The 22489-nt window shown below is 45.8% G+C and overlaps 1 protein-coding gene across 1 annotated transcript in view; it reads right to left on the bottom strand.

Moving 5' to 3' along the window:
• The window catches only part of SLC1A7 (solute carrier family 1 member 7), a 67913-nt gene that overhangs the window by 26369 nt on the left and 19055 nt on the right, over nucleotides 1-22489 (bottom strand). Inside the window, exons 3-5 of the mRNA XM_009908041.2 lie at nucleotides 19261-19476; nucleotides 4513-4555; nucleotides 3432-3651 (exon numbers count right to left, since the gene is read on the bottom strand). Of these exons, the coding sequence (XP_009906343.1) occupies nucleotides 3432-3651; nucleotides 4513-4555; nucleotides 19261-19476 (479 nt within the window). The remainder of the gene's footprint in view (nucleotides 1-3431; nucleotides 3652-4512; nucleotides 4556-19260; nucleotides 19477-22489) is intronic.

Here is a 22489-nt window from a genome sequence, read left to right as displayed (position 1 = left end):
CTATCTTTCAGAGGACCCTGAGAAGGTTTTACCTGCTCTGTGGGATCCATGGAAGACAAACTGAAACCCACTCTTCTAGTGAAGGAAACTGTCTTTGCCCACAGTCTGTCTGCCTTGCTGCTGGGCACTGTGTACAACTGGGCACCATCCACGAGACACTCCCAGGGCAAAGCCAGTATCTGAGGTTTGTTCTGGTAGCAGAAGGTCTCCATCTTATTTTCACTTGTTATCTGTCTCCATAACAATAACCAACCCTCAATCAGGGGGGCTTTGCAGACTTGGCAGAGATAAGGAATTGCAAATCAATGTGAAGAAAAGCCATATCAGTCTGCACAGACTAACCAGCAAAGAAGAAAACAAAGCAAAGCCATTGGTGTGCATCCAGTGCTGAGAAAGGGAGCCATCTAACCAGGTATTCTCCAGGCAGTGCTAGTTTCCAATAATGCACACAAATAGACATCATTTTCCTAGATTGTCAGTTTTCTGCCACCATTCCCTAAAAGGCTTAAAAGTAATCAAGTTAACTGCTCAAGGAAGCACTTTAAGAGCCAGCAGCACTAAGTGAGGCTGACTTGGGAGGGAGTTTAATGAGGGAGCAGGGGGCTGTGAGCAGGGCGCATGCTGCCACATGCTCTGGCTCTGCGGTGTCCTTGCTGTGAGCAGCAGCCTGGGCTCTGTCCCTCAGCCCACAGCTGTGCCTGTGAGCTGGGGTTCTAGCAGCAATCCCCTGGGGAGGCAGGCAGGGAGTTTTACTCAGGGATTTCACAGCAATGCATTCAAGATGTGGGTTTGTAAGCCTGTTAATATTCATCTAAGCTGTAACTTTTAGGCCAGAAAGCAACATTCTTTTATTAAGCATGTTGCTCTTCTTTGGTCATTAAACACAGCTCAGCTCTTCTAGCCTCGTCAGTGGCAGTTTTAGAAGAGCCTTGGCTTCCAATTCTAATTCTAAAAAAAAAAAAGCAGCCTTCTAGAATAACTGACATTTGCTCTTCAGAACACTGACCCACCTAAGCATGAAGCTATTGGTGGGCAGAGGTGGGAGCAGGCAGGACTGGGGCCTTCTCTCTGCAGCCCTGATATCCCAAGATCCATTTTAGTGCAAACATTTTCCTTATAATGAATAAAGAGTGTGTGTTCTGCCAAGAAAGAAAGATCAGATACCTCAGCACTTAGCCACTCTCATAATCTCAAACAGAAATCCTTGCATGCAGTGGGAGAAGAGGTAGTACAGCCAGTCACAGCTGAGCCCAGCACCGAGAGTTTTCACCTGCCTTGACATCACACTACACCTGTCAACTGTTGCCCACCTTAATGCATGCCTGGGTACAGAAGCTCAGTGTTCATGCCAGGACTGATTCCTGGACTGAGATTACTCAGCAATTTGCCTCCTGCTTCAGAAGAAGTTAGGAGTTTGAGCATTAGCTCAAGTCTAAATTCTCATCCCTTTATGCTATTCTTATGCCATTCAAGGACATTAAAGAAGCTATAAGAAGAACCCATACCTAACCTAATATTGGTTTCCTGTGCTGAAGAGCTGTAAAGAGACTTTTGTGTAAATAGGACTCAGCCAAAGTGAGCAAACCTGTGGCAAAGCACCAAGGCCTGTCGACATGTTTTTGCAGGACTGGCACAACTGGCAGGACTTTTTCTGAATGACAGCCAGCTCTCAGCTTCTATCTATTGAGCTCCAGGCCAGCAAGACTTAGGGGCATGGTAAAACATTCAGTTCTGGGAGCACAGTGGACCATCCTCTGTATAAAATTGCCCTTGATCCTAATCAGCACCTGTAATTGAGTAATTAATTTCCCATACTTTCTGACTGGAATAGTGTTTGCTGTGCCACCGTACTTTTGGGAATTGACTATAAAATCCTCCAAACTGAGGGAACAGTCAGTCTCCAGCAGTGTTGCACAGGGAACACCACCCACTGAAGAAAGCAAAAACCCTAAGAGATACAAATCTGCTCATTTCAGACTTGAATTTTGAGCTGGTAGGAACCATAAAATGATAAATACAGTCAAAGACATAACTTTTATGTAGCTATCTGTGCTGCCCAGATTAACTTCAAATAATAAGCTTAGATAAGGAAGATTTGATCAGTATTTCCTTGTAGAAATCATCTGAACTCTATTATTAACCAGGGCATGTTTGTTTCAAGTTCCTCTTCCAAACCCACACACATAATGGGACACACATGGCACCAAAGAGTTCCTCCAGCAAGTGAGACCAATTAGTTTGGCCAGGCAGAAGCTCTTAGAGCCCACTGGGATAAGTTGTTAGATTGTATATAATACCCACATTGCATGATGCAAAAAAGCAGGAGTTTCAACCAAAGAGAAGATCCACAGATTTAAAGCTGATAAGAGGATGTACCTCTGTAGCTCACTCATCTGAGATCTCACCCAGGCTCCCTGTGCGAGTTGGGCTCTTGCTCAGGTGAGAGTTATGTTCTACACTAATAATGTGGTAAAAGGTGACTAAGAACAGGCAGGTTCCAGGGCTCATTTTCTGCCTGATAGAGGGAACTTTAGCCAGAGAGCTGGTATAGGGGCAGGTTTTTCTTGGCCATGAGAGCATGGAACACCTGGGCCTGTTGCCACCTGGACTGAGAGAAGTGTGGGAATTTCTTTGAGCGCAACACCTGGAGCTCTGGGCATTGGAAGTGTGCTGACCTCCTGGGCTTTGGAAGGAAAGTCTGCCACAGACCTGTTTATTTCAGAATTCCTTGAAACGTTCTCTTGGACTTCTGCTACTGACCAGAGTGTGATACAGTATTGGCAGAGAGGCCATGGGTCGGCCTGGTGTAGCAATATCCACCTCTTTCAAGCACATGCTATTAGTGTTTCTTACAGTCAGGACGAAATGGTACATAATAAAAGCTCAAAATGATCCAGAGAATAGAATAGAATAGAACAGAATAGACCAGGTTGGAAGAGACCTTCAAGATCACCGTGTCCAACCTATCATCCAGCACCACCTAATCAACTAACCCATGCAACCAAGCACCCCATCAAGTCTCCTCCTAAACACCTCCAGTGATGGTGACTCCACCACCTCCCCAGGCAGCCCATTCCAATGGGCAATCACTCTGTCTCTGTAGAATTTCCTCCTAACATCGTCTGAACCTCCCCTGGCACAGCTTGAGACTGTGTCCTCTTGTTCTGGTGCTGGTTGCCTGGGAGAAGATGAACCCAGAAGCATGTAAGTGCATGAACTGCATGGAACAGAAGTCACCAAGGGTTTTGGAGTTTTATCTTCCAAAGGCTGGGAGAACAGCTCTGTGACAGACTTGCCTTTCCCCCCATAAAGTTTAGCTATAGTTAAAGTTGAAAAAGGTGAATGAAGAAACCAAAGCACCCAACCCCTATTTTTTCCCCCTGTTAAATGGCTCCTTGGGCTGTTACAAACCAAAGACCCCTGAGCCATACCCATCGTGGCAGAGAATATCACAATCCCCAGCACGTTCATGCCGTCACTAGTGCCTGGCTCTGATTTGTAGATCACTTCAGGGGGAGGAGTGATGTCCAAGGCAAAATTCTGGACATTGGATCCATTCTCATCCTGGATTCCATAGATGATGATGCGACGGGAGGTGCTTTCTGGTGATGCTTTGTTAGATTTAATGATGGGAATGCTCTTGGTGCGATACTGAAAGAGAACAGAAGGGGTTTGTTAGCATAGCCCAGCAGGAACTGAGAGAATAGAATAGAATAGAATAGAATAGAATAGAATAGAATAGAATAGAATAGAATAGAATAGAATAGAATAGACCAGGTTGGAAGAGACCTTCAAGATCATTGCATCCAACCCATCATCCAACACCACCTAATCAACTGAACCATGCAACCAAGCACCCTATCAAGCCTCCTCCTAAACACCTCCAATGATGGTGACTCCACCACCTCCCCAGGCACCACTCCTAGAGGGACAAGTATGAAAGGAAGAATGACATCTCCTGTCTCTGTCCTGCTAAAAATCTGTAAAAGCAGCTGAAGCTTTGGGGAAGCATAACAAAACCAGAGGTTCCTATAGAAGAGTTTGGATTGGGAGGGACATTTAAAGGTCATCTAGGCCAACCCCCAACTGTATTTATATAATCAGATCCTTGTGCACGATGTTTCTCTGTGTTCTCCAAGAGATTTCAGCTACTCTGTGCCTGCAGTCCTGTGTTGAAGGAAACCATGCTCTAGGCACACCAAATAAATTGTTCTGCTGCTCTACAGCACCCTTCTGAAGCTCCTCAAAGGTATGGCCTCAGCTGGAGGTGGAGCTGATGCAGATAGGCAGCCCTAGTCACATTCTGCATTTTATGCTTGTTTTTGCCCTCATATACCAAGGCTGCTGAGGCTAATGGAAAGGGAGTTACTGATTGCTAAATGCTGAAGGTACCAGCAGTATCTCAAGGACTATGCAATGTGTGTGTCTGGGTTCTGGTTTATGAAGATAATGTGCTTTATGTGATGCCAGCTCATCTTTTTCATCGGCAGCAAAAGGATTGTAGCCACTTACCTGTTTGAATGTGGCCTCAACAAGATTGGCTGGAAACATGTTCCTAAAAATGAACAAAGAAAAGAATCATTTCTGTGAACCTGAAGCCAACTTCTGTTTCCTATGTCCCTCCTAGAGAGCAAGGCCTGGATGGGTGCATGTCTGCCACTCTCTCCCACTCATGGCATGCCACTGTGGAAGGCTCAACAGTGAGACATTTCCTCAGAATTCAAGTCTGGGGACTTGCTTATAAATATTTGAGGTGACACTCAGGACACCCTAGTTTCAAGTACTGGCTCTGCCACTGTCTCCCTGTTATAACTGGGACAACAAAATTGCCATCATTCCCCTCTCCATCTGCTAAGTAAGAAGAATATTCCTTTATCCCATAATTTTCCTTCCCTACTTGGATCTGTTCAAGACAGAGTCAGTGGTTCAGGGGTGGATTCCTGAGACCTCTGGGTGCTGTAATCTACCTTGAGACTTCCAAGTACTCCTGTGATGTGACTCAGAGTAACCTCCTGATGCACTTTCATCACTAAAATTACAGGTTTGACCAAGAACAGTTTGCTTTTCAAAAAGAGGATCTCATCCCTGTCTAAAAGAATGGAGATCAGAGCTGCAGAATCTCTGCTAAATTTTATTTTACTGTATCTCTGAGGCTTCAGAGCAAAGAGACTGAAGTGAGGTGAATAGAATAGAATAGAATAGAATAGAATAGAATAGAATAGACCAGGTTGGAAGAGACCTGCAAGATCATCGTGTCCAACCTATCATCCAACACCACCTAATCAACTAAACCATGCAAACAGCTTCCTCTTTGCTCAAGGCTGAGCTCTGGAGGAGGACAGTGACCACACACTGAGATGTGCAGTGGTACTGACAGATTCTTAATTCCAAAAGTGACCCTTGTCATCTTTTCTGACCTTCCCTGTTGCTCAGCCCATAACATTTCACCCAGTAATATCTGGAGCTAATGTTTAAGTGCTGTTTGAGCCAGCTTGCAGAGAGGCATGCAATCCCAGTTTGAAATGGAGAGCACACCCTCTACAGGCTTCCAAGAGGAATCAGAGCAGAGTTGAGGAACTCTGCTGCTTTGTGCAGCATTTGGAAATCAAGATTTGTGTGATGATTCTAACAGGATTGTCTTCAGAGCTGATTTATTTTGAGCCCAAAGCTTCTGAACCTACAGGCAGAAGGCAGTGCCAGCCTATCACCCAATTCTATGCTTTTCTACACATAAATTCTTGCAAGAAGAAACTCCTCTAACCAGCTATGGTGGGTTGAAATTACCCCCAAAATAAAATTGCCAGACTAGCTCAGTGGAAGCAAATGAAGCTCTATTTACAAGCACACTAAAATCTAGAAATGTGAAATGCAATGAATCTGCACAAAATATACAATATTTACAATGTGTAAGCAACACAAGATCCCCCCCCTGGAAAAAAACAGGGGGCTACCAACAGCTTCTCCACTCCCTTCCCCCTGTACAAGGTGGGGGGAGCAGAGAGAGAGAAGGGCAGAGAGTAGCTTTTTAGCACTTAGCCACAGCAAAGGAACACAGCCAAGGTCAGCAAAGCCAAGCAAAAGCCACCAGCTGGTATCTGCTAGTGTAAAGAAGCCAAGAAAGAGGAGAAGTTAGTTTATACAGCTAACTTTATATTAGTAATCAGACCAACAGAGTTGTTTAGACTTTACCATTATTTTCCCCTTTCACATCCAATGGTAATTTATTTCCATTCTGCCACTTTTCTACTCAATCAGTGGAAAATTTTCCTAGGCATCAGCCTAAGACTGCCACACCAACAGATGTTTTATCCAAAGTGCAGCTCAAGCTCCAAGGCAGGACAGCCCCCAAGTCTGTGTGAAAAGCCCATTCTCATTGCAAAGAGAACTGCTGCATTGGGAACAGCTAAATGCAGGCTGAACCGAGACCTTCTCCAGCCCTACTCTCTCCTGGCAGCAGCAGGTACCTGTGCTAGGGGAGCCCTGTGCAGCACTGGCTTAGAAAACCCAATGTTATAGCTGTTTTAAGTGGTCATTATGTGACATTATGGTTTTACATGACCATTAGCACTTAAAACCATGTCACATAATGATCACTTAAAACAGCTATAACACATGATGGCATTTAACAAGTTCAAGTGCCAGGTTCTACACTTTGGCCACAACAACCCCATACAGCACTACAGGCTGGGGACAGAGTGGCTGGTGAGCAGCCAGGCAGGAAGGGACCTGGGGGTAGTGGTTGACAGCAGCTGAACATGAGCCAGCAGTGTGCCCAGGTGGCCAAGAAGGCCAATGGCATCCTGGCCTGCATCAGGAATAGTGTGGCCAGCAGGAGCAGGGAAGTCATTCTGCCCTGTACTCTGCATTGGTTAGGCCACACCTTGAGCACTGTGTCTGGTTCTGGGCTCCTCAGTTTAAGAAGGACATCGAGACACTTGAATATGTCCAGAGAAGGGCAACAAAGCTGGGGAGAGGTCTGGAGCACAGCCCTGTGAGGAGAGGCTGAGGGAGCTGGGGGTGTTCAGCATGGAGAAGAGGAGGCTCAGGGGAGACCTTATTGCTGTCTACAACTACCTGAAAGGAGGTTGTAGCCAGGTGGGGGATGGTCTCTTCTCCCAGGCAACCAGCACCAGAAGAAGAGGACACAGTCTCAAGCTGCGCTGGGGGAAGTTTAGGTTTGAGGTGAGGAGAAAGTTCTTCACAGAAAGAGAGATTTGCCATTGGAATGTGCTGCCCAGGGAGGTGGTGCAGTCACTGTCCCTGGAGGTGTTCAAAAAAGGATTGGATGTGGCACTTGGAGCCATTGTTTAGTTGTCAGGAGGTGTTAGGTATTAGATAATAGGTTGGACTTGATGACCTCTGAGGTCTTTTCCAACTTGGTTGGTTCTATGATTATGTGACTGTATGGTTTTAAGTGATCAGTATGGTGACACCTCAAATGATGAGGTGCAATCTGTTTCAATAGAATCAGGCACTGAGAGCAACTGCTATGAAGAAATGACTGATCATCCTCTTCAGGGCAAAGCAGAGGGAGAAGGATTTTAATGAAATGGCAGTGGTACTGTGTGATGATGGGAACAGAAGACTGAAAATGAGAGGATTATGTTGGACCCCTGTGAGGGACCAGACAAGCCACAAAAGGCCATTGTTGGTCTTTTTGCTAAGGCTGATGCTTTAGGGCAAACTGGTGTTACACAGGCAAGTTACTACCAGGGAAGTTACAAGGGTGATATGCAGCACTTTAGTTACTCTTCTTTTAACTCTACCCTTTTCTTGGCCTCAATGCAGACAAGACAGTTCAATTTACCTACCCCTTGAAGCCTGATGTCCTCCTCTGTAATCCTTCAGGATGACAGTGAGCATGAGCTGTGCTGGACACTGCAACATCTCCTTCCATCTTATCAGCCCTGCTTAAGAGCCCCAGCAGCTTTGGCCATATAAAGACATAGAATGGCTTGGGTTGGAAGGTACTTTTAAAGGTAATCCAGTCCACCTTTCCACAGGGCAGCATTATCATAAAGCAGCAAGGTTTAGTTAAAGCAGTGCAGTCCCTTGGTACATGCTTTGATTTTGTTGGGATGCTTTACCTTAGGACACTGTGTAACGATGTGGGGAGCAGTGAAAGCAAGGGCACAAAGTATCAAGTTGCCTCTACAAACCATCCAATAAAGCTGAGGATGGTGAATCTGTAGCCAAAGCAAGACACAAAAGCAGCCAGCTGTGCATTGCTTTCCTATCAGATGCAGACACAACCTTCTGCCTCAGCACCAGGGGCCTAGCTGAAGAACAGGTGGATGGAGCTGGACCTGGGAAGATGGAGAGGATGTTTGTAGGAGCTGGAAGCACTGGAGAGACAAGATAATTACTGGCGTTTTGTGCTTGTAGGATTCTGCTTCCAGGTTGTTAAAGGCTTCATTATTATTGGTCTTTGTTCTGTGATCTGAGATGATGAGATGAAAGGCATTGCTGGAGCGCTCTGTGATGGTCGTGCTCTGCCCTGCTGTGTGAGTGTGAGCTGTTCTCTGAGCACAGATCCACAGGCAGGGCTGCTGCCCAGCTCAGTGTGAATGAGCTCTAGGAGTTGCAGCTTCACAAAGAAATGTGAATTTAAGTGCTGATGAGTTCCACTGAGCTTTATAGTCCTAATTAGTAGAATTAAGAACAATTAAGACTGCTTGAGAAAGGAGGTATCATATGGTTAGTAGCTAGATTAAATGTTAGACAAATTTGTGGAGGATTAAAGCATTTTGTTTCTTTATCATTCTTTATCCTGTGGGAATTACAACTCCCCACTTAATGCTGGATGCTGGAATTCTCCCAGTGGTTTTTTTAATATATTATGCACTGTGATCCAGCCTTTGAGCCCAGACTTACCAAAGCCACACGATTCATCTAGTGAGGGGCTGACCTGAATGTGTTTGCCAGAGTGTCAGCTTATTTTTGATTTTAAGCTGGTTTACTTGGATTGAAAAAATCCAGTATTAGCCAAAATTGAGGTTTGTTAATTAAAAACATTCAAGAGAGCAACTGGTGGATGGGAACTCCAGTGAGCTGAAAACAGGCAATGAGCAGAAAGCATCAAGCTGGGAGGTGACTGGGAGTGGTTGTTGGCTCAGTCAGGCCTCTCCAGAAACGCTTGAGAAATCCTTGCTTTAGAGGTATGTCTGCTGCACGTTGCTGCTCCCAGCTTTGTCACTGCAGTGACACTGGTGCTGGAGGATTTCACTTTTCCCCATGGAACTGGAATGAGGAGGGATGGCAGGGGCATGGAATCAATAAGGTTGGAAAAGACCTCAAAGATCATCAGGTCCAATGTGTCGCCCAACACCTCATGACTACCAAACCATGGCTTCACTGCCAGCCAGTCTGGCTGCCTTGTGGCAGCCCACCTGTGGGTCTTTGGCCCACCAAAACTGAGCTCTGGGGAGTGCCAGCTGGGGAGGGAGCTTCAGCCTAGCACAAAATCCAGACATTGCATTTACCCAAACACAGCACAAGACTGACAGCAGGGAGCTGCAGCCTGTCAGTCTCTGCCCACCTATCTTCCAGACATCCACCCTGCAATCAGATCGGCCCCCTGCAGACCTCTGCTATGGATTTACTGCAGTTGTGCACAAGATGAAGATCTGGGATCAGGATCATAGAGTGAGGTTGTCTCTCTGCTCAGAGCAGGCACTGTGCCTATTGCTGGCATATACTGAATTAAAGACACTGCCAGTGCTTACAAAGCAATAATTGCAGCTGAGCTACTCTGCTGTCACCACCTATAAATGCTGTTGTGCCTACTCAATTAAGAAACCTAAGCAGATAACATGCTTCTACACTTCCAGCATTACTCTCAGATTGCTTACAAGGTACAGGACACAAAACAGTACAAGAAACATAAAGCTATGTGGGATTCATTTCCCTAGGAGAAACAACCTTGTCTCTAACCCCAGTGGCACAATTCAGCATTCCTAGCAGAAATAATTCCACATGATAATAGGGAATTAAATGTGGTGAATCACAGTGAGTGAGGCTGGTGTGGAACACAGATAAATCTAGGTCTAAGACAAAGATATGATTGTAAACCAGAAACTCAGACATATGGTTTCTGGCTACATAAAAAATTAAGAGCTAAACACTGTCTGCCCTGAGGAAGAACATTTCCCAGAGCATCTCCTGCTTCAGGAACTCTGCCAGAGAGAGCAGGAGAGCACAACCCAGGCTAAGAGTAGATGTGCCTAAAACTTCACTATCAGCTCACAGACTCTTCTACAGACGGCGAGCTCTCAGCACAGCACCCCTGGCCTGGGTTTGCTGTGACAGCAGCATGTGCACACAGGTGACCTATTAAACACCTCCTCAGCTACATCCTGCTGTCATGCACAGGCTTACTCTCTCTGCTAGCAAGTTCTGGAGTCCTTCCCCAATTCTGTCCAGGATGAGAGGATGCAGATGTAAGAATGTATGGAGCTAGAAATGTGTGCTGCATGACTAAGGCAGTGTGTGTTGTACAGGCTGGGAGCCATGGAACCTGAAGAGAGTCCTAAGGACTTTTGTCATGCACAGATAGCACCTAGTCTAAGGAGCAGCTCTGAGGGTGTAGCTTCCTAGACCACAAGTGTCAGGTCCTCTTTCCTTCTCCATTGTCTCCCAGCAATTAACCTACCCATTAGCACTACTTGCCTGTTTCAGCTGCCCTGGATTTCATTTGCTTTAGGAAGCTGAATTGTGTTTGGAAGCTATTTTTCAAGTCAGGGCATAACTTGGGTGTGGGAGCCCTCTTGCTCTCTTCAGCAGGCTGCTGACTCAGAAGTACAGCAGTGATATGACCTGCAGCACTGCTAAGGTGTTTTACTTCTTACGCTGTTAGCTGACCTGTCCACACGCTATTAGCTTACAGCTACTGGGATAGGCGATCTAAGGGATAGCCTCTAGCAGAAATAACAGGCCAAATTCTGGTTGCAGTTGTCCTACTGCCTATCTGAAATACTCATTCAGAGCCCTGACTACAACATCTGCTAACTCCAAGCATTCAGCCTTTGCAAATCTTTTTAGCAAGAAATGAGAGCAGCTGCTGTAGCGTAAGAGCAGCCACAGGTGGGGCAGATGTTGTTTCCTTCCTTCTGGGGCACACTCTGCTCTGCAGCAGCAATCTGGTTTTGCTCTCAGACTTTGATGTTATCAGAACCTAATCCCTGCCACACCAGACAGTCTCCCACGCTGTGGAATTAAAGCCACCAGACTGGGGTTTTGCTGCATGCATATCCTCGTGATACTTTATCAGCCTACATTTGCACAGGGCATAAAGCAGCTGTGGGCACAGCTTCCCTGCTGGAAATCTTACTCTGTCACTCTGCACTGGAAGGGTAGAGAGAAAGGAAAAACTTGAGTAGCTTGATGTGACAGCTGTGTACTGGTTTTACAGCTGTGCACAAAAAGGAAGAGCACTTTGGTTTCCATTTACTATAGGCTGAGGCCCTTCTCCGTGTCACCATCTTGTCTCAAAAATTATGCAGCTTTTGCTGACCTCTGTACAATGGCATCAGCAGCTGTGTAGCCTCCTGACTACTGTTACTGTACCACCAGCCACAAATCCTGTCCTGAGTCACATGGGTATGCATCTGAAATACCTTCCTCCTGGAGTCAGTGGGCTCCATCAGGGTTTGCTCCCTTGAACTCAAGGGTAAAATGTAGATTCAGTAAGCCTGAACAAATTACCTATCTCAGGGCCCATGGGACAATGCACTTCAGCAATCACCTCCACTGTCTTATCTCATTTCTCAGTATCAGTCCTGCTACCTCCTGCTGAAAGGACCAAAGAAGGCTTTTGCAGAATTAATGAGGCATTTGAATCCTCATTATTGTGATCAAAGATACTAACAGCATGCAAAAATCACCTCCTGGGATGAAGCCACTTTGTCTTGCATGGTTTTTTTGCAAAGCAGAGCATTCCACTTTTTCTCTGTCCTGAGGATGGCCTTTCAGTTCCAGAGAGGGATCTGGAGGGCAAACCTCCTTACCCTGCTGCTTCTGAAAGAAAAGCTCCAGACACAGCCCCAGCAGGGCTGTGGCTCTCTTGGCAAATCACTGAGTGGAAGCACAAGCACAGCTCCTCTTTAGGAATCCTGAAAAGGCAGAATGGTATCAAAGGTCCAGGATATTTCCAGTGTGGCTCTGGCAAGACAAAGTTAATTCACACACAGTGCACATTTACACTGGAATATGTCCAGGGCAATTCTCAGGAGGATGAACAATTTATTCCCATGGAGGGTTAATGCAATTTAACTTGGACACTTTTTCCTCTGTGCCTCAGGCCTCCCGACCAGAAAGCAAAAGCTACTTAGTAGTTCTTCTGTCTCCCCAGTGTTGTTTTAATCATATAACTGGGGGGGGCAGGGAAATCATTCTCTTCTCTTTTTTTCCCCATGTTAGTTTCCTTTTGTGCCAAGTAGGAACCACACATTTTAGGGGCATCAGAGTCCTCTGTAAATGTTTGCAGTTTGGGCTTCTGTGCAGCTTGGACTGCTTAAAAATTAACCAGAAGAGAACATCTGGTCACGTACAGTGCTTGCACCAAGCTGATTTCATGAGATAAAAGAAAATTGATAGTCTGAAATGAGTGGCAAATGGTAGTTTGTGGTAGGCAGCAGGCATTTGGCAAGAGATGTAGGAATGGAGGGCAAACTTATTTTAATGACTTCTTCCATAGTTTAAACCCTGGATCAGTTAATGCACTCTTCAATAAATTATTGCTTGTACAATTCAGTCTCAAGCTGTAAACTTTTTAGAGTGTGATTTCTGGTTCTGCACAGCCTGGACTTTTTCCCTAGCTACAGCAGATAGGGAGTTTCTTCTGCCCCATTTTCAAGAAACACGATTTCAATAAAATAGAGCTTGAAGAGAAGGAAAGGAAATTATTTCAAAGAGTGCTTAGGATTCCCATGAAAACATCAATCCTCTGGTGTTTATATCCTCTTGTAACTATTAATGGTATAAACCCCCTTCCTTTCCTGCTTAAGCCAGATGGAGTTTCCTGCTACCTGCTATTAAACTGGATGCAATCCTGAATAGTCAGTGGTAAAAAGCTGTGACTTATCCTTCCAGCAAACTTTAGAAGTGTGCAGATGTGTGCCACGAGCTAGGGCATGATTTGTTTGTGTTTAACTCATCAGCCAGCTTGTTTCCCTTGGTGACAAATGCCACGGAGCATGGTTTAAATTGCAGCAAGACTGACCCTTCTAAATCCAAAGTATTTTGATCATGGCAGCAGACTGTGGTGGAAACAATAACTGCTAACGTAGACAGAGTGGTCCTGAGTCATGCATCTTGTTTTACTAATGTTTGCCCTCAGATTATTAGCATCTTCTATCTTGCTTGCCAAGTGACTATCAGATACAATGTTAGGGGTTGGAAAGGAGCTCTGGAGATCATTGAGTCCAACCCCAACTGTATGTTGCAGAGTTCAACAAGTGTAATATTTGAAACTGAACACTCTTGCTGTAAATATGCCCCTTTTGGTTCTCTGGGAGAAAACTCTCAGTCTGAATTGTTATATTAGAAACTGCTATCTTGCCTTTCTTCATCTTAACTCACAAAAGGCTACTAAAAGGCACTTTTCTGTTTTTAAGGGATATAGAACTGAGTTAATGTAGGTAATTCACACTGGAAAAAAAAGGTAAAGCTGTGTGTTGATTCAGTGCTGTTACTTCTGTTGAGGTGCCCCAAAAGCCACATTCCTAGCACAAGGCCCTACTAGGTCTTGCAGGAGTTATACATACAGAATTAACCAGGTTGGAAAAGACCTTTGAGATCTTCAAGTCCAACCTATCACCAAGAACCATCTAACCAACTAAACCATGGCACTAAGTGCTCATCCAGTCTCTTATTAAACACTTCGAGGGATGGCAACTCCAACACCTCCCTGGGCAGCACATTCCAATGGCCAGTCTCTCTTTCTGTGAAGAATTTCTTCTTAACATCCAGCCTAAACCTCCCCTGGCACAGCTTGAGACTGTGTCATCTTGTTCTGTTGCTGGTTGCCTGGGAGAAGAGACCAACCCCCACCTGGCTACAACCTCCCTTCAGGCAGTTGTATAGAGCAATAAGGTCTCCCCTGAGCCTCCTCTTCTCCAGGCTGAACACCCCCAGCTCCCTCAGCCTCTCCTTACAGGGCTGTGCTCCAGACCCCTCCCCAGCTTTGTTGCCCTTCTCTGGACACATTCCAGCATCTCAACATCTTTCCTAAACTGAGGGGCCCAGAACTGGACACAATGCTCAAGGTGTGGCCTAATCAGTGCTGAGTACAGGGGCAGCTGAGAATATTTCCCTTGGCAGCACAGGTTTTTAGGAGCAGTCCTCAGTGAGGTAATTCCTTTTCCACGTGTCTTGGTTCTCTCGTGGTAAGACAGGAAGATGCTCCTTGCCTTCATGACAGAAGTGTTATACATCATAAGAATAAATCCATTCACATTCATAAGGCACTGGGTGCATTAAAGAGAACAGGATAATCCTTAGCCTGAGGATTTATAGTTTTAAGTATGGCAGAAACTATACTTTTGTGACCCTTGCAGTGCTTGCACCAGAAACCATGAATATAATTAAGGCAGGTTTGTATCTGTCTCAATGTAGCAATAAACTGGCAGCTAAGGAGAGGAGGCATCACTAGAACAGCATCTCCTGCAGACACACAGCTGCCTTCTACATTCCCTGTCCTTAGTCTGGATCCTGGCACACTGCTGGTAGAGGGGGGAAAGTTATGCAAAAGGGGGAATTCCTGCACAGGTTCCAAGGTCAGCTGCCTGGTTCAGTAGGTCTCTAGCATGGACAGCAGAAGGTGCAGCTGAGTTGAAGCTGGATCAGACTAAAGCAAAAACTGATACCTAAGGCTAAAGCAGCACTAAAGATTCTAGGTGTAAAGACTATAAAGAATATCTGCATCACCATGCCAAGAGTGATGCCTTTAACGTAAACCCCACAGTTATCTCACATATATCACACTGTGTTTAGTGGCCTCTTGGTCCAGACTGAGGACGGGAGGAAATCCATATAGGGGCAGACTCACATCCACAGATTTTGTTCCCCAGGTTCTTGGGGTTCCCCTTAGATAGGATGTCTTTCAAGTAGTGCTGTTTAGTGCAGCAAAAATTGGTTGACTGAGCTGTGGATACAATTTTTGAGGCATGCAATTCAGTATTGTTACAGTTTGAAGGGGGAACTTTAGCCTAGTTCCTGACTGCAAAGACTGAAAGTAAAATAAATTACCATTGGATGTAAAAGAAAAATGATGATAAGGTCTATATAATTAATTGGATTGCTAATGGGCATACAGAGCAGAGGCATAAACAGTTCTTGCTCTTTTCTTCTCCGGTTGCTTCTGCTTGCAACTTGCCTTTCTCTCTTCCATGGCCTTGCAGGGGGATCTCTGTTTTGACTACTGTGAGGTAACAGGAAGGAGAGAGAGAGTGGGGAAGGAGGTGAACAGGTCTTCTGGATCTGTCCAGGGGGGTCTGAGGAGTTTCTGTGTTGTTCATAAATTGTAAACATATGTATATGTATAGTACATCTACTGCATATTTTGTACCTATTTATTGCATTTCATACTTCTAAATTGTAGCTTGCTTGTCGAGAGAGCTTCGTTTGCTTCCATCCCAAACTGAGCTGGGCCGGCAATTTTATTCTGGGAGGAGTTCTCCAAACTAGCTGGGGGGTAATTTGAAGCCACCACAAGTACTTTAATTTCCTGGTGGCTGCGAGATTTAGAGCCCTTTCAGAAACCCTGCAGTGTTTGGGGTTGTTTTTTTATGAAAGGGACAAACACACAGAGGAAGCACCCTCTGCAAAATAATGCAGAACAATCATGTGCTGGCTGATTAATGTTGTAGGTGTTTAGGGCAGGTCTTGGTTCCACTCACTGTTCCATCCACACATCCTTTTAATTTCTGATTAAAACTGCTTCTAAAAGCAAAATCCTTGCCCAAAAAGTCAAGAAATGGAATTTCCAGCGATGTCCTTCTTGCCAAAACTTCCAATGTCATGCACATAACTTCACAGGAAATAATAACAACAACATATTTCATCATTTCAAAGTGCCTTCAGCTCCGAAATCAGTGAGGGTGAATGCGTGCCTTCACCATGCCAGGACTGGTGCTTTTCAAATAAACCCCACAATTATGTCACATTTATCCTCTGCCCACTTGGACATGTAGCATTCTTCATTTGCAGCATCCCAGATGTCTCCTGTGTAAACTTCTGTGCACATATGCAATTGATAAATGGGGAGGAAATTAATGAATTGAGAAGATAAGCCAATCTGGGCCGAGATGGTCTCCAGCTGTGAATGGAAGTGATTTATCATTGAGCTAAGGATCAGCTTGTCTAGCTCAAACCAGCAGCTACATCATTACATTTAATCCAGGCTTCCACACACAGATATTTAGGAGTTTTGCAATTGACTTCTCCAGAGCCAGGATTTCACCCACAGTGTTTGCCTAGGCTTAAAGCCCACTCCCCTCAGTTGGGTTGTTCTGTTTATTTAGTAAATATGGTTATTTCTGTAGCGGAGGAATGAAAACCAAGGGTTTGTGCACTCAGAGGAGAGAGGCTGCAGCTGTGACTGATGCTTAGCACAGTGAAAGGAGCCTGAGCCTTATTCTCTCTTCCTAAGCTTCAGTAATGAGAGTGGCTTGTTGGCCAGTGGCTGCTGACATCTGCCCACACCAGTGGAGACTTTAGGGGTTTGCAGATTAAAAGCTCATGCCTGGCTGGTGACACGAAACCCTGAAATGTGCATGCAAGCTACTCCAGTGTGCTCAGGTAAATATTTGTGGGAAGTGGCAGTCTAGATGAGACTTGCCCTGTTTGGATCAGGAGACAGCATGTCACCTGCAGCAAGGCTCAGCAGAATAAAGTGTTCCCCAAGCTCCCCACTAAACCTGTGGTGTGTGGGGACTAGCCAGACAGAGCTGAAGAGATGAGATGGTGGCTCAGACCTCGGGTTCCAGTCACAGACACCTTTGGTCATTTTATGCATGCATAGTACTATCAAACTGAATTTAGATCCTGCATACCAAAATGCCTTTGCATCTGACTCATCCCAGCTTACTCTGGGTCTCAAAAAGCGACTGTGCTGATGTGAGGAAGGAGATGGGAACCTATGGGAAGGCAGCCCCTTTTCAGAGGCAGATTTAAGGTCAGTTTGAATGTAAAACTGCACCATATGTCTCTCTATGCCTTTGTCTGTCTGAGATTAAGGCCTTAAGAAGAGCTTAGCAGGACACAATGAGTTTCCCACCATTGCCACTGTGAAGACAATCATTAAAATTACACTTTTCTTAAATTCCCTTTTACTTCTTATGCTACTCTGTTGCACTAAGGGACTCAAAGCTCCAGTAACTTGCTCAGTTCCTTCCTCTTGGTGTAGGGATTATAGTCCCTTATGCAGCAGAAAGAGGATAATGTGGCTTAACACTGCCACAAACACACATGTGCATGAATTCCACTGCACATACTTCATGGGGAAGTCACTGAGGAGACACAGACACCAGGAAGTGGGCATCTTCCCACCACGGATGAAGATGGAGGCTTTGTGAACAGCTGCAGAAGAGAGTGCTCAGATGCTGCCCCATGACTGACATAATCTGACCCATTCTCAGCAAGGCATTGATGAAACAGGAAAACATGCAGGTTTCAGATGGCCTGGCTAACTGCATGTTGGAGGAGGAAAATAAAGCTTTGTAGAACCATTTCATGCCAGTTCTTTCTGATTTGAGGTCCCAGTAGCTCCAAGTACTTTGTGTGCTGGCACCCAGTCAGGGTCAGGAATTTGGGCTTTTGAAAGACAAACTGTGCAACATTTTTAATTTGAAGAAGCCCCAACCTTATTGATTCTATGATAAGTCAAATTGCAAAGAGAACTCTTTATGGCTCAGATACACCCTTGGCTAAAAGCCCTTGCCCAATGGAGTATGAGACCACCAACATGAGGAACTACTAACCAAAGGCAAAGCTGAGTCTTTCTGCATGAGCAAAATACATCTGAGGCACATGCTGTGTTCAGTCAGGAAACTGATCCCACCAGCACCTGGGATGCTGACCCAACGAGGGAAATTCAGACAAAGCTATTAGATACTCATTAGTGCTATAATGCAGCTCTCAGGGAACAACTCTCCTTTCTGCCAAAGCAAAACAAGGAAAGACCACAAAGCAGAGCAAATAATATGACAAAGACAGGAAAGAGCAAGATCACAAGAGTGGTCTTTCTAACTGTGTCCTTTACAGCTGCTCACAGCAATGCTCAGATGACAGCACCTTAAAGAATTCTTTCCCGAAAAATGTGGATTTCAGGCCTTCTATTTAAGGTTTTGCCTATGACAACTGCCTGCCCTTATTTAAATTAACATCACAGTTTAATACTCCCTTGACCTTAACGATAGACTTGACGGTGAAGTCCACAGGCTACATGCAATTCAGCGGGGATAAAAACCCCTTCCCCAAGTGCTATCAGTGCTTCTGAGACACTTGGTGGCCATTCATTTAAATTTTACCAGAAACAGCCAGGAAAACATCAGATATCTTGAAAATCATCTTCTGAAATTCACTTCTGCTCCAGATCAAGGGAGGTTCACCTCCCCCTCTACTCTGCCCTGGTGAGACCACACCTGGAATATTGCACCTAGTTCAGGGCTCCCCAGTTCAGGAGGGACAGGGATCTACTGGAGAGAATCCAATGGAGAGCTGCCAGGATGGTTGAGGGACTGGGGCACTGCCTTGTGAGGAGAGGCTGAGAGCCCTGGGGCTTATTAGTCTGGAGAAGAGAAGACTGAGAGAGGATTAATCAATGTTTATAAATATCTGAGGGCTGGGTGTCAAGAGGGAGGGGACAGGCTCTGCTCACTTGCACCCTGGAATAGGACAAGGGACAATGGATATAAACCACAGCACAGGAGGTTCCACCTCAATGTGAGGAGAAACTTCTTCAGTCTGAGGGTCCCAGAGCACTGGAACAGGCTGCCCAGAGATGCTGTGGAGTCTCCTTCTCTGGGGACTTTCGAGCCCTGTCTGCATGTATTCCTGTGCAACCTGTGCTAGATTCTATGGTCCCACTCTGGCAGGGGGGTTGGACTTAATGATATTTGGAGGCACTGTCCTAAACCCTAACATCCTGTGATCCATTTAACCCAAATGGTCACCCTTAGGTTCAGAGCTTAGCCCCAGCTCCAGGTGCAGCTGTGTATGAAGTGGTACCTTCAGAGGGCAGAAAGAAGGGGGTGCAGTTACCGGATTAAGTCAAGCAGTGCATCTGCAGAGCTCATGATGGGCTTTCCACCGTCTTCAGTGATCTCCTTCTGTGCTGCTCCACCAGGATGGATGATGGAGACCATAATTATTCCCACGACCACAGCCACAAATGTTGTCCACAGGTAGTAGGTGACAGTTATGATACCTAACCGACTGGAAGTCTTGGCATCTAGGGCTGCGAGCCCGGACATTAAACTGTGGAAAGAAAACATCATTGAGAGTTTCTTTTGCATAGCATTAGTGCAGCTGACAGCCTCATCTCCTGATGAGTGTGCTTTACCTCCTTCTCTCAGGATTGCCTACACAGCAGTATTTTCAGAAGCTTGCCAGCAACACTAAACCTGTAGTCTGTGCCTGAAGGGTTGCTTCCCTATTGCCCTGTGGGATCCTGGTAACATAAAGGACCCTGCAAGCTCAGGCTGCACATGGGGAGACTGAACCCTGCTTCCTGTTCCCTGAACTTTGACAGACAGCTCTGCACAGCCTTCATGTGTGACTGCTCAGTTCACCAGAGCAATATCAATGAGTAGCCGTAAAAACCTAGAGATGAAACTCTACATGTAATTTTACAGCATCCTGGGTTAATTCAGGTTCTGAAGGGACATCTGAAGGCTCTAGTCAACCCTCCCATTCCTCCCTGTGTGAGCAGGACCACAACTTTGAAATAAAACCCACCAAGGGGCAGTTTTGTCACAGGTTGGAAGGGACCTCAGAGATCATCTGCTCCAACCCCCTTGCCAGGGGCAGGGAAACCTCTTAACCAGACTTGGCTGTTCAAGGCCTCATCCAACTCAGACTTGAACACTTAGAGAGGAGGCAGCCTCCCTGGGCAGCCTGGTTCTGAGTCTCACCACTCTTGCACTGAAGAGCTTCTTCCACAGATCCAATCTAACCCTGCTCTCCCTCAGCTTCAAACCATTCACAGAATTGAGGCTGGAATAGACCTCTGAGATCATCAAGTGCAGCCTATGACCTTTTTCACACCAAAGAGTACCATTTTTTTTTCCTTCCCCCTTAAATCACTACAAAGCACAGTTTATTTGTGCTTTATCAGGGGTACACTGGGGAGCAGAGGGTGATTGAGTGTGCCCCCACCAAAGTGGGGACAGTGTATAGCCTGCAGAGGAAACTCCTTCGTGGGCAGCTGTAGCTGTAGCAAAGTACGTACTATGGCCACTTCAGCCTTCTCCTCCCTCTCCAGCTCCCTGCCCACCACTGCCAGAGAATGACCAGTGTCCACCCTCTTGTTTGTATAGCTTGCCTCTACTAAGCCATACAACTCTCTACCAAGTCCTTTAGCTCTCAGTGACCCTCTTCTATAGGCAAATTAGACAGGGTGCTGGTTGGTCCCTGAATTGGCTCCAGGCTGCTCAGAGCTAAGACTCTGGCACTGTTTCTAAGTGACCTAAAATTTCCAGTGAATCCAGGTTTGCAGGGGTCTTAAACATTTGCTGCTTGGTGTGCAGCAGTGTCTGGCCTTCTCATCAAAACAGAACCAGTTATCAGCCCTTTCCTCATACCCAGTCATTTACTAAGCTGCTCCTCTTTGAATGAGATGCCCTTGACCTCACTGCAGGGCATGGCTGTCTAGAGCCAACGCTGAAGTGCAGCTTAACCTTTAGAGTTGATTCAATGAAATCAAATGGGTGGGATTTAGTGCTCAGGTTCCTGCTATCCACTAGATTAATTAAGAAAATGTATTGCTTTTGTGCACTGCCAGCCTCTCAGCTACCATGGGGTTTGTTAACACTATAGGAGCAAGAAGGAACACTGATTGCAGTGTAACATGGCTTGGTGAGAAAATCAGCATCTCAGTCTCCCTCACTCTTGTGACCATTGCTCTTCCCTCTCTTTTAGCATTGCATTTGTCAAAAATCCACCTTCTTGTGTGTCTAGGAAGCACTGTGTGCCAACACAGCACTGCAGATTACAAACCCAGAAGCGGTAATGGTACTCATCTCCTTGGCACTTCCCTTGGGTGGGTCCTTACAGAGGAGTAAATACTCTAAACCATTCTCAGAATCAGCCAGAGACCTCCATGAAGAAATTCTCCACCATGAGGGTGGTGAGGCACTGAAACAGGTTGCCTAGGGAGATGGTGGAAGCCTCATCCCTGGAGGTTTTTAAGGCCAGGCTGGATGTGGCTGTGAGCAACCTGCTGTAGTGTGAGGTGTCCCTGCCCATGGCAGGGGGGTTGAAACTGGATGATCCTTGAGGTCCCTTCCAACCCTGACAATTCTACAATTCTATGATCACCCAAGCCTATCTAATCAACTAGACCATGGGTTTTCTTAAGCACCTCCAGGGACATCAACCCCACCACCTCCCTGGGTAGCCCCATTCCAGTGGCCAATCTTTTGATAGTACATAGATCTCAGATCAGTGTGTTAGCTTCTGTAAAGCACCTTCCATGTTGTTATTAGATTTCTAGGCCTGAGGTCATTTCACAGGCCACTGAGACAGTTCAACACCTCGTTGATGCCCAGAGAAGGTGCCTATACTGTACTAGCCTTCAGCACTCTTCTACCTCCCACCTTAACCTTCCCAGAAACAAAAGAGGAAATGGACCCAGGTTGAGTTTTACCTAGCTGGCAGTTTTTCGTGGTAATCATTTTCGCTGTTCTTTATAAATGTATCATGCAGGGAAGCAGCTGGCAGTGGTATGAAGATCTGTGACTTGTAGGCTGACACCATGCAAAGGGATTACTTGGAGAGGGCTCCACCAAGGACACAGAGAGTACACTTCTGTCCTGGCACTGCTCTGAAGCCACAGTCTTCCTGTTGTCCTTGATATCACTGCATTGTGTTTGCTCCACAGAACAATGGAGAGGTGGACCCTGCACACAGCTCTTGGACTGTCTTGACTACTCACCTGAGAAGTGTGTCCAGAAGTACTCAGGGACAAAATCCTAATTAACTATGTCCAGTGGCTCATGTGCCTTTGAGGGTGCTACCTCAGCCTCAAGATGTTGGGCCATTACGATCTGGGAGGACATTGTGCAGCTATAATCATACATTGGCTCTTAGGTGACAAATCCTGAGGGGGCTAATAATGAGATTGCTCTGTCTTGGGGATATTCATTAACAAGATCATCATCTGTAATGAGATTATCCTGTCACCAGATAAAGTCACGCTCAGTTCATGCTGTGATGAGAAAGTTCTCAAAAGTAATTAACTATGGAGGTGCAGCAGGGATGACTGTGGTGT

Source organism: Dryobates pubescens, chromosome 11, assembly GCF_014839835.1.
Source record: "Dryobates pubescens isolate bDryPub1 chromosome 11, bDryPub1.pri, whole genome shotgun sequence".
Lineage (NCBI taxonomy): Eukaryota > Metazoa > Chordata > Aves > Piciformes > Picidae > Dryobates > Dryobates pubescens.
This window is presented reverse-complemented; position numbering and strand designations above follow the sequence as displayed.